General features: G+C 34.6%; 1 protein-coding gene across 5 annotated transcripts in view; it reads right to left on the reverse strand.

Annotated features, from left to right (window-relative positions):
• The window catches only part of CPEB2 (cytoplasmic polyadenylation element binding protein 2), a 61,368-nt gene that overhangs the window by 3,796 nt on the left and 43,721 nt on the right, over positions 1-13,851 (reverse strand). For all 5 annotated transcript variants that reach the window (XM_011984126.1, XM_011984122.1, XM_011984121.1 and 2 more), the window contains 5 exons: positions 12,217-12,306; positions 7,952-8,070; positions 7,198-7,312; positions 4,204-4,385; positions 1-214 (listed from right to left, as the gene is read on the reverse strand). The exon at positions 1-214 is cut by the window's left edge and continues 3,796 nt beyond it. In XM_011984126.1, the coding sequence (XP_011839516.1) occupies positions 1-214; positions 4,204-4,385; positions 7,198-7,312; positions 7,952-8,070; positions 12,217-12,306 (720 nt within the window). The remainder of the gene's footprint in view (positions 215-4,203; positions 4,386-7,197; positions 7,313-7,951; positions 8,071-12,216; positions 12,307-13,851) is intronic.

The following is a 13,851-nucleotide window of genomic DNA, read 5'->3' on the forward strand; positions in this document are numbered from 1 at the left end:
AGTGGATCTGACGTGGGCGATCAGCACCTTCCTTTACCAATGGCTTATGGAACTCACGTCCAGCACGAGAGTGGATATTTGCCCAACAAAACTCACAGTAATACTGCAGGCAAGTGACATTGGCACAAAAAAAAGGAGCAAATTTTCCACCACAGCGTGCGCCCTGGCATTCATCACACATCTGGTCATCCAGCACATATGGCTTTACCTCCACCTTGAAAAAAAAGAAAGTCAGTTTCATTAGGGTCTGCTTCAGAAATCAAGTTCTGTAATAACTTAAAATGTTTCTATAGAGGAAAAAAAGGACCAGCAGTAAAAGCTGAGGAAATGGGCAGTTTCTCAAGGAAGGAGCTTTACCGTGTAGTAGGTTAAAATACTTTAAAAATCTAAAAAAATCTGATTTGCAAAACATTTCACTCTCACCTTTCTTGAATAACATCTTTGAAACACCTGTGTCCTGGTATTTTCAGAGTTGGGGGAGATTGTGAGTGAAAAACAAAAGAGATCTCAAGTAGCCATGGAAGACAGTTTCCACACCTTTTTCCCTCATTCCAGTATCACCTGTGAGATGGCAGAACCCGAACAGCCACTGATTAAGGCAGCGCTTCTCCACTGCAGGTGCGAGTCACACTCTGCTTGGAAGTAAGTGGCACAGACAAGCCAGAACTGTGGAGAATCTTACAAAGGGCATGCCTAGACTTCTGTAAATTTGTAAGATATAAAGTACAAGTCCTGTTGTGAAGGTCTGACTTGGCAGAACACTTCAGACTGGAGTCAGCTCTGAATGATAAACTTCTCCACCTCAGTTTCCACATCTGTCAAGTGGGAATAACAGATCTTGTCTCAGAGTTGTGAGGCTTAAATTGTGAATGTCAAAGCATAAGACAGTGCTTGGCACATGGTAAAATATTCTATAAATTAGTATTATCTACTATTAACTACAATAGCCTTGCTTTTCTGCTTGTGATAACTTTATGAATGGAAGGTTTTTACCGTTTGGCTGAAAAGTGCCAGACAGAGTAACAGCTCAGCTGTTCCTTAGGAGACAACAGAACACTGAGTGTTCTGAATGACTGGATTGAGATAAAGTAAAGGTTGCCTATAGTAAAAAAATAATGACCCAACAGTTTGTATTCTGAATGTAGTCTACTGAAATACTTGCATGAGTGCAGAAAATGAATATAAGGATACTTTCTGCAATATTATTTGTAAGAACAACAAACTAGAAACAACCTAAAAGTTGATTAAAAGAACTTTTAATCAACTAGGATGTTCATTTGATAGGTCATGGAATTACATTGTTATTTATATTTCATTCATTAAGGATTAGGATAAATATATTTTATGTATATTCGACACTTGGCTTTTCTGAATTGCTTGTTTGTATCTCTTGCATATTTTCTTGCTGGAGTTTGTTTTTTTAAGTTGATTTATGAGTTCTCTTTCGTCAGTTATGAATTTTTAACCTTTTTCCTAGTGGCTTTATAATCTTTAACACAAATTTAAAAAATTTTTATGCTTGATCTTTATCTCTCGACTTTTTCCTTTATGGGTTCTATCTTTTCTTTGCCAGGCTGCTATTTTTGATTCATTATCTTCACTACAATTATAGTTATAATAAAAAAAGAACATTATAACGACTAAAGAATAAATTAAGGTAGCAGACAGTTACTGGATTTCATCTCACTGAATTATAAACTCCATGAACAATGCGACAGCACCCATTTGCACAACATTCAGTTCCCAGTGCCTAGAAGAATATCCAGCATGAAGTAGAAATGCTATAAATATATGCATAAATGCAATATATTTACATATGTTTTCTGGGTTTCTTTCTCATGGTTTTTTTTTTTTTTTAAATAAGATTTTAGAGAAATTGAAACCAGGGTTTGTGATGTTTACTTCACTTCCATAATAATAAAGTGCCAGATGTTCAGGAGTTACATTTTAATATAAAACTGTTGAACGAAAATTTTGCAAATGCAATGATTTCAATTATCTGTATTTTTAAAATTCTACATATTAGTTTATGAAGCTAACCTACTTTACTCAAAACCAGAGACTTTAAAGATGGAAAACTGAATTTCAAAATCTATTTTTCATTAATAATCTCTAATAATTAAACTCTTCTACATGCAAAACGAAGTTTCATTAACACTACACTTCACCTAGTCTTATTTTCTAACATTTACGAGAAATCACAGTGAATTATACCACTCATGAAATAATATACAAAAAAATACAATGAATTACACATCTGTGGTGATTGCTTTCCAGCTATCAGATAGGAACTAAACCACAGTATCCATGAGTCTAAAAAGTAAGTGGAATAACAATTTTTATTCCCTCCAAATATGTATCCTGTGTATCTTTGGGTTGGCAGTTATACACTTAAATTTACTCCATTTTTATGGTTTAATAACCATATTCATATTGGAGAGATGAAAAGTATAAAGGTTAATGGTTTAATATTTCTTTGTATAAGCAATACTACTGACTTGTAAAATATTTAAGGCTCAAATTCTTATCAAATACAGTTCAAAATTACCTTTGTAACACATATCTTATTATAAGCTTTTCTCTCAGGTATTTCAATCAATGCCTTTTTAAGAAGGCACAGGTATCTCAATTCATCTGCTCTGCAACTGAGTTGCTCTTTAAGAGTCAACACTCTGCTCCAAATAATTGGTCCTTCACTATCATTTCAGAAACAAAGAGGTATGAGGTATGACACTGTAACAGTCTTTTTCTTCTGCTACTGCACATTAAATACCATGATTATATACTATGTAAATAACGTCCCCTGTGACCTATTACCTCTCTGTAAAGTAGGGGATTAGTGGTCTAAACCACTGCTGTACATTTGTGTCACTTTTGGAGCTTTATAAACTCCTGTTGCCCTGGCTGCCTCTCAGACCAATTCAGCAGAACCTCAGGGGGTAGGACCCAAATGTCAAGAATTTTCTAAGTTCCCAGGTGAATAACGTACAGCAGAGGTTGAGAACCACAACATTAGAGGAACTCTTAACGTTCAGACAAGTTCAGAAAAGTTATGTATGCATGTCTTATCAAAAGCAGAACACCTCCTCTTAGTTTTTTTTGGGCAACCTTTTAAATAGCAATGCAAACAAACAAAAAGGAAACCACTCTGCATTTGTGAACTGAACCTATGCTGCGTTTCTTTTCTAAATGAGATGGTTGGGTAATTACATTGAGGACTACTTCTAGCATGCATGGTCTAGTCCATTGGTATTAATTAACCAGCCTCCCTGTCCCCAAAATAGTCTTTTAATGTGCCAAACAGCCCCAGGTTTCAAGAAACTGTTACACTGGGGAAAAGGAGTACCCAATCAACTTATATCTTCTATCTACTAATTTGGATATACAAAATCCATTTACCCCCATATTCTTAATGTATTTCTGCTGTACTATAAATATAAACATGATTATTTTAGAATATGTTTAGCTATGTATAGGAACTGTTCACAGATTTTGGCATAAAATAGAGTTCTAAATGAATGCTAGTGTCTTTATTTTAGAAGGTAGTTAGTACTTGGAATTATTCAATACGGTTTCAGTTATCATTCCTAGTACTTCTTAAAAGTTCTTATTGTGATGATTCAAGCAATGCTACTAAAAAAATTTTAAGTTTAGGTCAATTATTTTAGAGAAATATACACAATGCATTTTTATTTTAGATTTTGTGACAAATGAAAACAAACATTTAAATGACACTCTCCGCCAAGTTCTATTCTAAGTGCTTGTGTATATGTGAATGCATTTAATCCTCAAAATTACTGAGAAAGACATATTATCATTGTTTTCCATTTTACAAGTGAGGAAAAAGAGGCATAGAGAAGGTTAATTTGTAGAAATGGGGTTTAATCCCAGGCAGTCTGACTCCAATGTACAGGCTCTTAAAACCACCTCTGCCTCCATGGTTAGAATATTTGACCTTACTGGCTGATTAAAAAATTTTGACACGGCTGCACAATGATATTAATATTTTTATATTATACCTAAAGTTTAAAGTGTGTTCAGTAATTTTCCATTTCAAGGATATTTTTATGTAATATCCTTTAAGACTTAAAGAAGTATAAAAACTAAACAGCGTTCGAATTATATTATTAACTCCTTAGGGTATGAAGCTTTGGATCAGCACCTCATTATAGGACATAAGTTATTTCCCAATATGCAACTTACACGTTTATCAATATCACCATGCTGAAGCTGAACAAACCGAGCACTAATGGCAGCAATATAGCTCTGCTGATTGGAGAAAGCAACTCGCCCAGCACCTTTTGGGTATTTTAGCTCAGGATCTGTATCAATTCCTGCATAACAAACTCCACCATACAGCCGGTCCATGATCATAGCAAGTTCCACTTCAAAAGGAAAAGAAGTTTACATCAAATTTGAGAGAACACAGGAATCAACAATTTTTAAGTACTTTTTGTAAAATGTAGAAGTCAATAGTATATTATCATTTGACCAGGAGTAGAATGGCAGATAAGAGGCTGTTGTTAAAAAGGAAGGGGATCAAGGATGCCTTTTTTTTTAACTATAAAGTGACTCACCACCATCACATCTACCCACTTACAGCACTAAACCTACTATATACTCTATCTTCTGACCTATAGACAAACAGTTCCATGCTCTTTCCTAAATCCAATCCTTTCACTTGCATACTAGATCCCATCCACTCTCACTAAGGACACTGCTTTAGCAATTCTCCCCTTTCCTTTCTATACGATCAGTTTTCCCCTTACACTAGATCATTCCCAAGTATACTATAATTTTCCTATCTTAAAAAATTCCCTTAACACTTTTTTTCCCTCTTAGCTACTGCTCCATTTCTCTGTTCCCCTTTACAACCAAATTTCTCAAAATCTGTTCCAGTATTCCCCCCAATTCCTCTCCTCCCATTCTTTATTCAACTCTTTCTAATCAGACTATCGCACCATGACTCCATTATAATTGTTCAAGCCAAGTCCAATGGTCAATCTATCTGTAAATAGCATTGAAAACAGTTAATCCCTTCCTTCTCATTCAAATATTTTCTCCATCTGGCTTCTAGAATATATTATCCCACTAATTCTGCTCCTACCTCACTGATAAATTTCTTCTGAGTCTTCCTTGATAGTTCATCTTAAACTCCTTAACTTTTCAATGTTAGAGTACCCGAAGTTTCAATCCTTGCAACACTATCTACACTCCTGGCTTTGGTAACTTCATCCTGTATCATAGCTTTAAACACCATCTAAGTTTTTAAGCTCCTACATTTTTATCTCTAGTATGGACCTCTCCCCTGGACGACGGACTCGTATATGCAACTGTCTAGTGGACAACTCGATATTTAACAGGCACTGGCCACACTCAGTATATTAAAAATGGAACTCATAATCTTCCCCTATCCCATTAAACCTGCTCCAATGAGTTTCTGCTGACCCAGTTAGAAAGCAACAGAAAAGATGAAGTTGTCAAGATGTTTGGCTTCATCCTTTCCGTATTCTTCCCTTGCTCCATACTGTACATGCAATCCTGTGAACCTGATTTTCAAAACATATCTAGAGTCCAATCGCCTCACCTCCGTCACTAACATCCTGATTCATGCTAACATCATTTTTCATCTGGTTCATGGCAATAGCCTTCTCTCTTTGCTTTTGGCCCTTGCCTTCCCAGCTTGTTTTTAAAACAGTATAAGGAGTGATTCTCTTAAAAAATATACCAGATACCACCATAAAAATACATTAAAAATATACCATATATGATGGTTTAATTGAAATTTCTATTTGGCAGCTCTGAATGGTGCCATAAACTTGTGTTCAAAACCAAGACCACAATCTTCCCTCCCAATCTGCTCCTTCTCCAGTGCTCCTCCCATCTCAGTAAAAGGCATCACTGTCCACCCAGTGGCTTATGACTGAAAGATGAGATTCAGTCTTTGTGTTTACCTCATAAATATCTGTCACCTCTGTTCAGTTGGCTTTCTCCACTGCTACCACTAATCCAAGTCACCATTGTCTATCTCCTGGCTTGTAATAATAGGATGCTAAACTGGTCTGCCTGTATTTACTCTTACCTTGGCCCCCCTCTCTCTGAGTCATTAAAGTGAACTTTGAAAACTGCAAATATGATGAAGTCTCTCTTTTGCTTAAAAGCTCTTCAATGGTTTACCCTTGCTCTAAGGGTAAATACCAAGTTAGCCTATTAGACTTGTATGATGTGAATCCTGTCTACTTTTTCAATGTCTCCTTGTGTCCCCTCCCTCACTCTTTGTATCCCAACTCAGGCACTTTGGACTTCTTTCAGTTCCTCCAAAGCACCGTTTCCGTCCACCCAAGACCTTTAAATAAGCTGTTCCCTTTCTGTGAAACATACTCCTCAGAACCCTATTACCATCCTGATCCTACTCCTTTTGCCCAATCTTTGTATGTCAGCTCAACTACAAATATCTTCAAGATATCAGACTTCAAATATCTTCAAGATATCAAATAATCATATTTCCTTGCTACATGCTCTTCTATTCCCTATGTACTTCTTTGTAGAAGTCATCATATTCTATAAGTATTTACATGTATGAATCATTCTTTAACATATGTCTCTAAGACTGGGGAGAGGATGTTTTCAGTGATGGAAATCACTAACACTCTACACATGGTACAGGGTACCATCTAATGTGAGCAAAGTGGGTATATACATCTACAATTATATTCCTATGTAACATATTTTGGTAGGTTTCTGGTTCCTAGTTATTGATAAACAGAAGTTTATCATCATTCACTTATCTAAAGTGCTACTTTAATGATTAAAATATAGATAAAAGAGAAAAAATCCCATATTTCTTTTTCAGATATCGGAATTGATCTACACAAAATAAACAAAGCCCAAATACTCATATCTTAGAGAGGTACACTTAGAAAATTGGAATTATTTAGGTGGATTCTTATAGATTTGCTTGGAGTTAGCTACTGCACTAATATTGATAGATAAGCACTCAATTTTCCAGTTTGAGTTTCAAGAAGGGGTCTCAGAATTTGTTTCAAAATTCTGTAGTTAGCAGCTATTGGAGCATGAAGAATCTGCTCCTGCTCTGTCCAATAGTGTCATGTACACAATAGCTTCCAAATGTTTATTAAATTGACTAGGACATATTTAAATGATTTTTTAAAACAAAATTGTTAACATTCTACTTACCAGCCCTTAATGGCCTAGGAACACCTCCAACAAAAATTGTTTTTCGGGGATCCAAAGGCTGAGAACCATCCATTACAAAATCACTATCACTTAAATTCCAAGGACGTATTTGAACCTATGAAGAAAACCACATTGAGTCTTACTCCCTTGATGGCTTATGAGAATTTTCTGTTTGTTTTTGCCAGTTAATAGTGATTGTTTTATTGTTTAAAAATTTGTATAGTGGGACCTGGAAACAAATTTTTTTATAACTTTTGATCTAAATACTGTAAATCAGCAGTCCCCGACCTTTTTGGCACCAGGGACCAATTTTGAGGAAGACAATTTTTCCAAGGATGAAGGTGGTGGAAGATGGTTTTGAGATCAAAGTGTTCCACCTACGATCATCAGGCATTAGATTCTCATAAAGAATGTGCAACCTAGATCATTCACATGTGCAGTTCACAATAGGGTTTGCATTCTTATGAGAATCTAATGCCATCTCTGATCTGACAGGAGGTGCAGCTCAGGCAGTAATGCTGGCTTGCCTGCCACTCATCTCCTGCTGTATGGCCTGGTTCCTAATAGGTCATGGACCACCAGTACTGGTCCACTGCCCAGGGGTTGGGGACTCCTGCTATAAATTATCTGGATGTTTCAAAAACTAAAACTCAACATGATAGTTTAATTGTTCTTTTATTAATTAATAATCACTTCAAAACAATTTTTGAAAAATCTACATTTGTAGCCTGAAGTTCATGTGGTATTTACTTACTGGTTTGTCCTTAATAGTAGGGCTAGAAACACACAGATAGAGCTTTCCATCTTCTTCAATACAAGCATCAATTAGTGCCTGAACTGAGCTCTCTTCTTGAAAGAGAAGAAATGCATAGCCTGGAATAACCATTAAAAATGAGGCAGTATGTCAAGTCAAGTGATTTTACTCCAAATTTCAGTACTATTTAGAAAATACATGCTTTTGGAAAAAAAAACAAAAAAACAACTAGGACAAAAAACCATTTACCTTCTACAAGAGAACACAATATACTATGTAATACCCATTAAAACAGATACTCAGTAAAGCAATTGGCTACTTTATATAGAACACTTGCTATCTATCAGATATTGTACTAACTTACGTGCATTATTATTTGATTCTCAAAAGTCTATGAAATACAATTCCCATTTTACAGAAGAAAAAAAATCAAGGTACTGAAGTCAGTCTCCTAGTAAATAGTTGGTTGAATAATTTCAAACCCAGGTCAGCCCCAAGGTCTCCCATGCTCTTTCTAGTAGTGATACTACCTTCTTAAAGAACTTGGTAGAATTAACCAGGTGAGTATATCTGGAGCTAAAGTTTGCTATAAAGGCCTTCAGGTTAATCCAAGTTCTAGAGCATACTTTTAGACTGGAATACACTTGGAAAGGTCCAGGAAATCCCCTAAGCAGAGGAAACATTCCACAGTCCCACGAAAACTTATCAATGATACTAAGAAAGCTACAGTAGAACGGTTGGAATAAAATATGTTCCTTAATAAAACATGGGTCAGATGAATCAAAACTTTTAAATCAAGCCTCAACTCAGAAAGCAGTGGAATACATTTTTCAAACTGTTTGGAGACTATCTAGACTTGTAAACAACCAATTGCCAATCTTTAACAAAAAATCATGATCCAGCCGACAGAATAGACTACTTATAAAAAGAAGGCATCAAAATTTACACAACAAGTTTACTATTATGTGATTATTCCCAGCAAGTGATAGCTATAAATGATCTATCCCTTATCTTGGCAAGATTTCTATGTGAACAAATGTACAGCATTTTAATCTAGTCCCAGTATGAAGCAGACATCAAGCAGGCCATGTATGTCTGTTCCACCATATAACGGGAAGTGTAAGGTCATGTTTTACTCAAGTCAAAAAACTCAGCCTATTGTCAACAATAGCTTTATGCCACAAAGGTCTGATGTGACACTAAAGTACTTCATTTTAATAAAATTAATAGCTGATTGTATTAAAAATACCTGAAGCCATTTCACCCTATACAAATGATTTCACCCTATATAAATACAAACTTCCAAAGGTAAGATTACACAGGATTAAAAAACATGTCTTAGATTTTTTACATTGCTAGAAACAATTTAAATATTCTTAAAAATAATGAAGCATTTTTAAGGCTTTAATTTTGATACAAAATAAGGATCTGGGAACTATAACTATTTTGTAATAAGGAAAAGGGTGTAAGACCAATTTACTGAAATAGTACATTAAATTCGGTCATTTTTTAAAATTTTTGATATTAATATTTTAATATTGCTAAATTTTAAAATAATACTTTAAATTCAGTATTTTTAATATTTCTCAATTTTTATTATTAGAGAATAAATGTTTATATTACAAAAATTAAGCCATATCAGGTAAATTATGACTTACCCAATGCAAGTCATTAGATATTAAAATACTCTTAACAAAAACATACTATATAATAGCTTCTTTCGAATTTGTTAAAGCAAGCTAACAATCACGTAACGTGAAGGTTATCCACTGCAAAGGAAACTTATGTACATGTGTGGCTTAGCATCTAAGGGACTCCAGTCACTGCTGTAATTACAAGGTAGCTTCACCCACTGGATGCTTCTATACCAGTGTTTTCCAAACCATGGAAAATGCTGAATTACAGAAATAAAAAAATTGCTTGAAAGAGCAAGGTTTGGGGATACTGGTCTTTGGAAATGGCTACAATTAACTGTAATTGTACCAAAAAAAGTATGAACTGCCAATGCCAATTTTATTTTTTCAATTAGAGAAACTACTACAAAACCACAATAACAATGATAGCAACAATAGCAATAAAGACAACTATTCTGTTTCACATTAAATTTGTTCCATCTCATCTTTCTAGGCTTAGAGTACACCATACCTGTAAGTGAACAAGTGGCTCATGCAAAAATGTGCATCTCTCTCCAGCCAAACAATTCCTAATTCCTTTTTAAAATTCTATTTCCATTCCTGCCTGGAACTCTGTTCAAGTACTTTTTATCTATCTGTATACAGTACCTTAAATTAATTCCAAACCTCTCAGTGAAGCTTTCCCCTATCTATTGAAGTAATTTCTCCATCCTATAGTATTTTTTGTTATCTCATTTATTAGGCAGTTAACAATCTGTGAACTATTGAGAATATGAACATTCACAAAGGTGAATAAAGACACTATCTTACAGACCTTTGAAAGAAACTGACATTAATAAAATAATTACAAATTTTTAAAGTTGTAAAAATGTAATACTGCAACTGTGATGAGTGCTCGGAGTGAAAGAAACAGACAGCACTAGGAGTTGGGCAGGAGGAGCTGACCTCATTTGGTAGATCCTCAGTGTCTTCTGTGATCAACTTACACTTAAGCTTGAGATACAAAAGATAAGTAGGGAATATATAGATAAAGAGACACAAGGAAGATACACCGTCAGTCTAGAGATTATCACACATAAAAGCCCTGAGGCTGGAGAGGACAAGGCCAGTTTGTGGGACTGGAGGGAAACAAGCAGTAGTAGTAGAAGAAGCTAGAAAGAAGATGCGGCCAGGCAGAGTGAATGCATTTTTCTTTTATCCTAAAAATAAGAAAAACCACTAAAGGGTTTATGCAGGTAAGTAAGGAATAGTACCATCCAATGAGTTTTCAAAGACTGCTGTGGCTGGACTATAGGAGAAAATTGGAGAGGGCTAGAGATGTGGAGAGACTAGAAAGACAGCTGAAGGAGTCAAGGAAGTGATGATGGTAGTTTGTCGAGAACATTACAAAATAACTCAATACTCTGAGTATTCAATAAAAATGGCATTTATAAAGTAGACTTTATGAAATGGCAAGATAGTAAAACTATGGCCAACACTAAAACTTAGCTAATAAACAAACATCTCTATCCATGTGGAGATAATTTCCTCTCTAAACCAAGGTTTTGTGACCTCCAATAAACTCCAGACTACATGGAGAGAGGTAGATAGCTTTAATCAGATTCTTATAGAGGCCTAGGATCCAGAATCCCTACTCAAAAGATGCTCTTGATTCCATACATACATATAGATCTACAAGTATTAAAAAAAATCATTGCATTATTCCATTTATCTAAAAAACTATTTGAACTATTAGTGGAGGTGCTATAATTCTCAATGGCAGAAAGTAGATACTGTACCTAGTTTTTATATGCCAATAACTTCTTTATCATGCTTCATTTCCCAGAGTCAAAATCAAAGCATTTAACAGTTCTATTGGAGTCTTTTCTCCAGGCTTGACAATTCACTAAATCATGAAACTAAACAGTATGTGTGATGTGCTTTTTCTAAAATTATATTTCAGCAATGTTTAAAGTAAAGTCTTAATCTTTGAACCTCCTTCTTTCTTTTACTTATTTCAGAGAATCTTCCATTAGCAATTCTGACTCCTTTCTCCTCTCTTCCTCTTGTTATTGTGGGCAGGATATACTTCCTCTCCCCACAGATGATGACTTGATCATGTGACTTGCATGTGAAGGTTAGCACAATTTGTAATTCTTGTCCCGTGGCGATCAGTCACAGTGTCTTCCTAGCAATAACTGACTAACATAACTAAGCATCTTCTCAAGTCTTATATCTTTATATAACTGAAAAAAAAAATAGACCCAACTAGCTACTTTGTCTTTTATCTAAATTATTTATTCATCAACAGAGCTAGTAATAATTTATACCGCTCTGCTGTTATCTAGAACACTTAATGTAAATCTTATATTTCAACTGTTCATAAATTTATATTTTATAAAAGACCAATCACTTCACATAGATCTTAATTTCATAATGCAGAGAGATCCTGTTTCATGTCTACACCCAAGTTACCTGGAATGATGCTTTAGACAGAGAAAATACTCAAACATTTGTTGATTTGAGTCTTTGAAATTATTATCAAATCATAGCAAGTTTCTTATGATTCCTAACTGGCTAAGTAATTGCTATTCTTTCTTTTGCTCTCATACAACCAATTTCCTAGCAAATATTAACAATAACAATCCTTACCTTTTGGTGGAAAATAGGACTTGCTTTCTGCTTTATGAGGCCAATCTACTACCAAAGGCCCAAATCTTCTGAAGCTAGCAGTTATTTCATCTTAAGAAAGTACAATAATATGCATTAGAAATTAGTTTCAGTGATTCGTTCTAAGAAATTCTGTACTTTTACTATGAAGATTTAACATTTAAAAGTGCCAAATACCTTAAGATAAATTAGAATATAAACACTGGGAATATGTCTAATATACTTATTGAAATAATATGTCAAACTTAATATCAATTTTTGTTAAAATAAATTCATTTTTAAGCAGTGCACTGGTTAGAATACTCAATTGCATGTGAATTTTAAAATTTTATATAACATTGTATGGATACTAATGACTTTATAGTACACCAAACCACAAATAGCACTGGATTGAAAAAAACGCCAACATTACATAAGTTAAATAAAATCTATTACTGCTTCACAAATAAAATCATTTTATTATAGGAAAAAAAGGTCTGCTGAAACAAGACTTGAATAACTATAATGTTGAAAAAATATACTAGGGTCTGATACATGCCAGGTAGTTTCATTGAAATCCATATAGGTTACAACCAATTGCTATGTCTTATGTTATTTCATTACATGGAAATCTTATGAAGATCAATACTTAAAATAAGTTTGCGGGTATTTGAATCATAACTAAAAAACATTCTAAAATATACGAATGAGTGATACATTTCCCATAACCTCACAAATATAGTTTAATATTTTAAGTCTTCAATTAATTTTCTTTTGTTATAATTACACATGATCATTTTCACATACAATCATTAGTGTTTGTGAAATCCTAATTTCCTATTCATGTTCTGTTTCCATTTCCCTTTTGCATTTGATAGCCTCTTTCTTCCCTGTTTCTAAGAGCACATTTATCCTTAAAGAAATTAAACTTTTGGCCGGGCGCGGTGGCTCATTCCTGTAATCCCAGCACTTTGGGAGGCTGAGGCGGGCAGATCACGAGGTCAGGAGATCAAGACCATCCTGGCTAACAGAGTGAAACCCCATCTCTACTAGAAATACAACAAATTAGCAGGGCATGGTGGCACACGCCTGTAATCCCAGCTACTCAGGAGGCTGAGGCAGGAGAACTGCTTGAACCCAGGAGGTGGAGTTTGCAGTGAGCCGAGATTGTGCCACCACACTCCAGCTGGGGCAACAGGGCAAGACTCCGTCTCAAAACAAACAAAAAGAAATTAAAAACTTTCGATTACCAAGCATTGCAGATATAATCTTATGGTTGGTTCTATTTATTTCATTGTGTGTGTGCATGCACACATTATGGTGATTTAAAAAGTTTCAAGTTTTATATACCTAAATATGTTCTATTATTTTAAAAACAAGTAGAAATGACCGAGGTCATGAAAATCTTATTTACCAAAAATGCTCGCAGTTACAAATATGATAAGATCTAAAGAAAAAAATCATAAAAAAGCTTTTGTTCAACTGTTTTCATATTTCAACAGGTGATAAAATATTTTAAAAGAAGAAAACACATTCTAATTCTGAAAATCTCCAGGTGGTAAAAACTTCCATAGTCCATTCACATTAAATTTCATATTTTTTTGTTTTTGTTAAAGCTCAAATCACCATGTTAATAAA

Source organism: Mandrillus leucophaeus, unplaced genomic scaffold, assembly GCF_000951045.1.
Source record: "Mandrillus leucophaeus isolate KB7577 unplaced genomic scaffold, Mleu.le_1.0 Scaffold261, whole genome shotgun sequence".
In the NCBI taxonomy this organism is placed as follows: Eukaryota; Metazoa; Chordata; class Mammalia; order Primates; family Cercopithecidae; genus Mandrillus; species Mandrillus leucophaeus.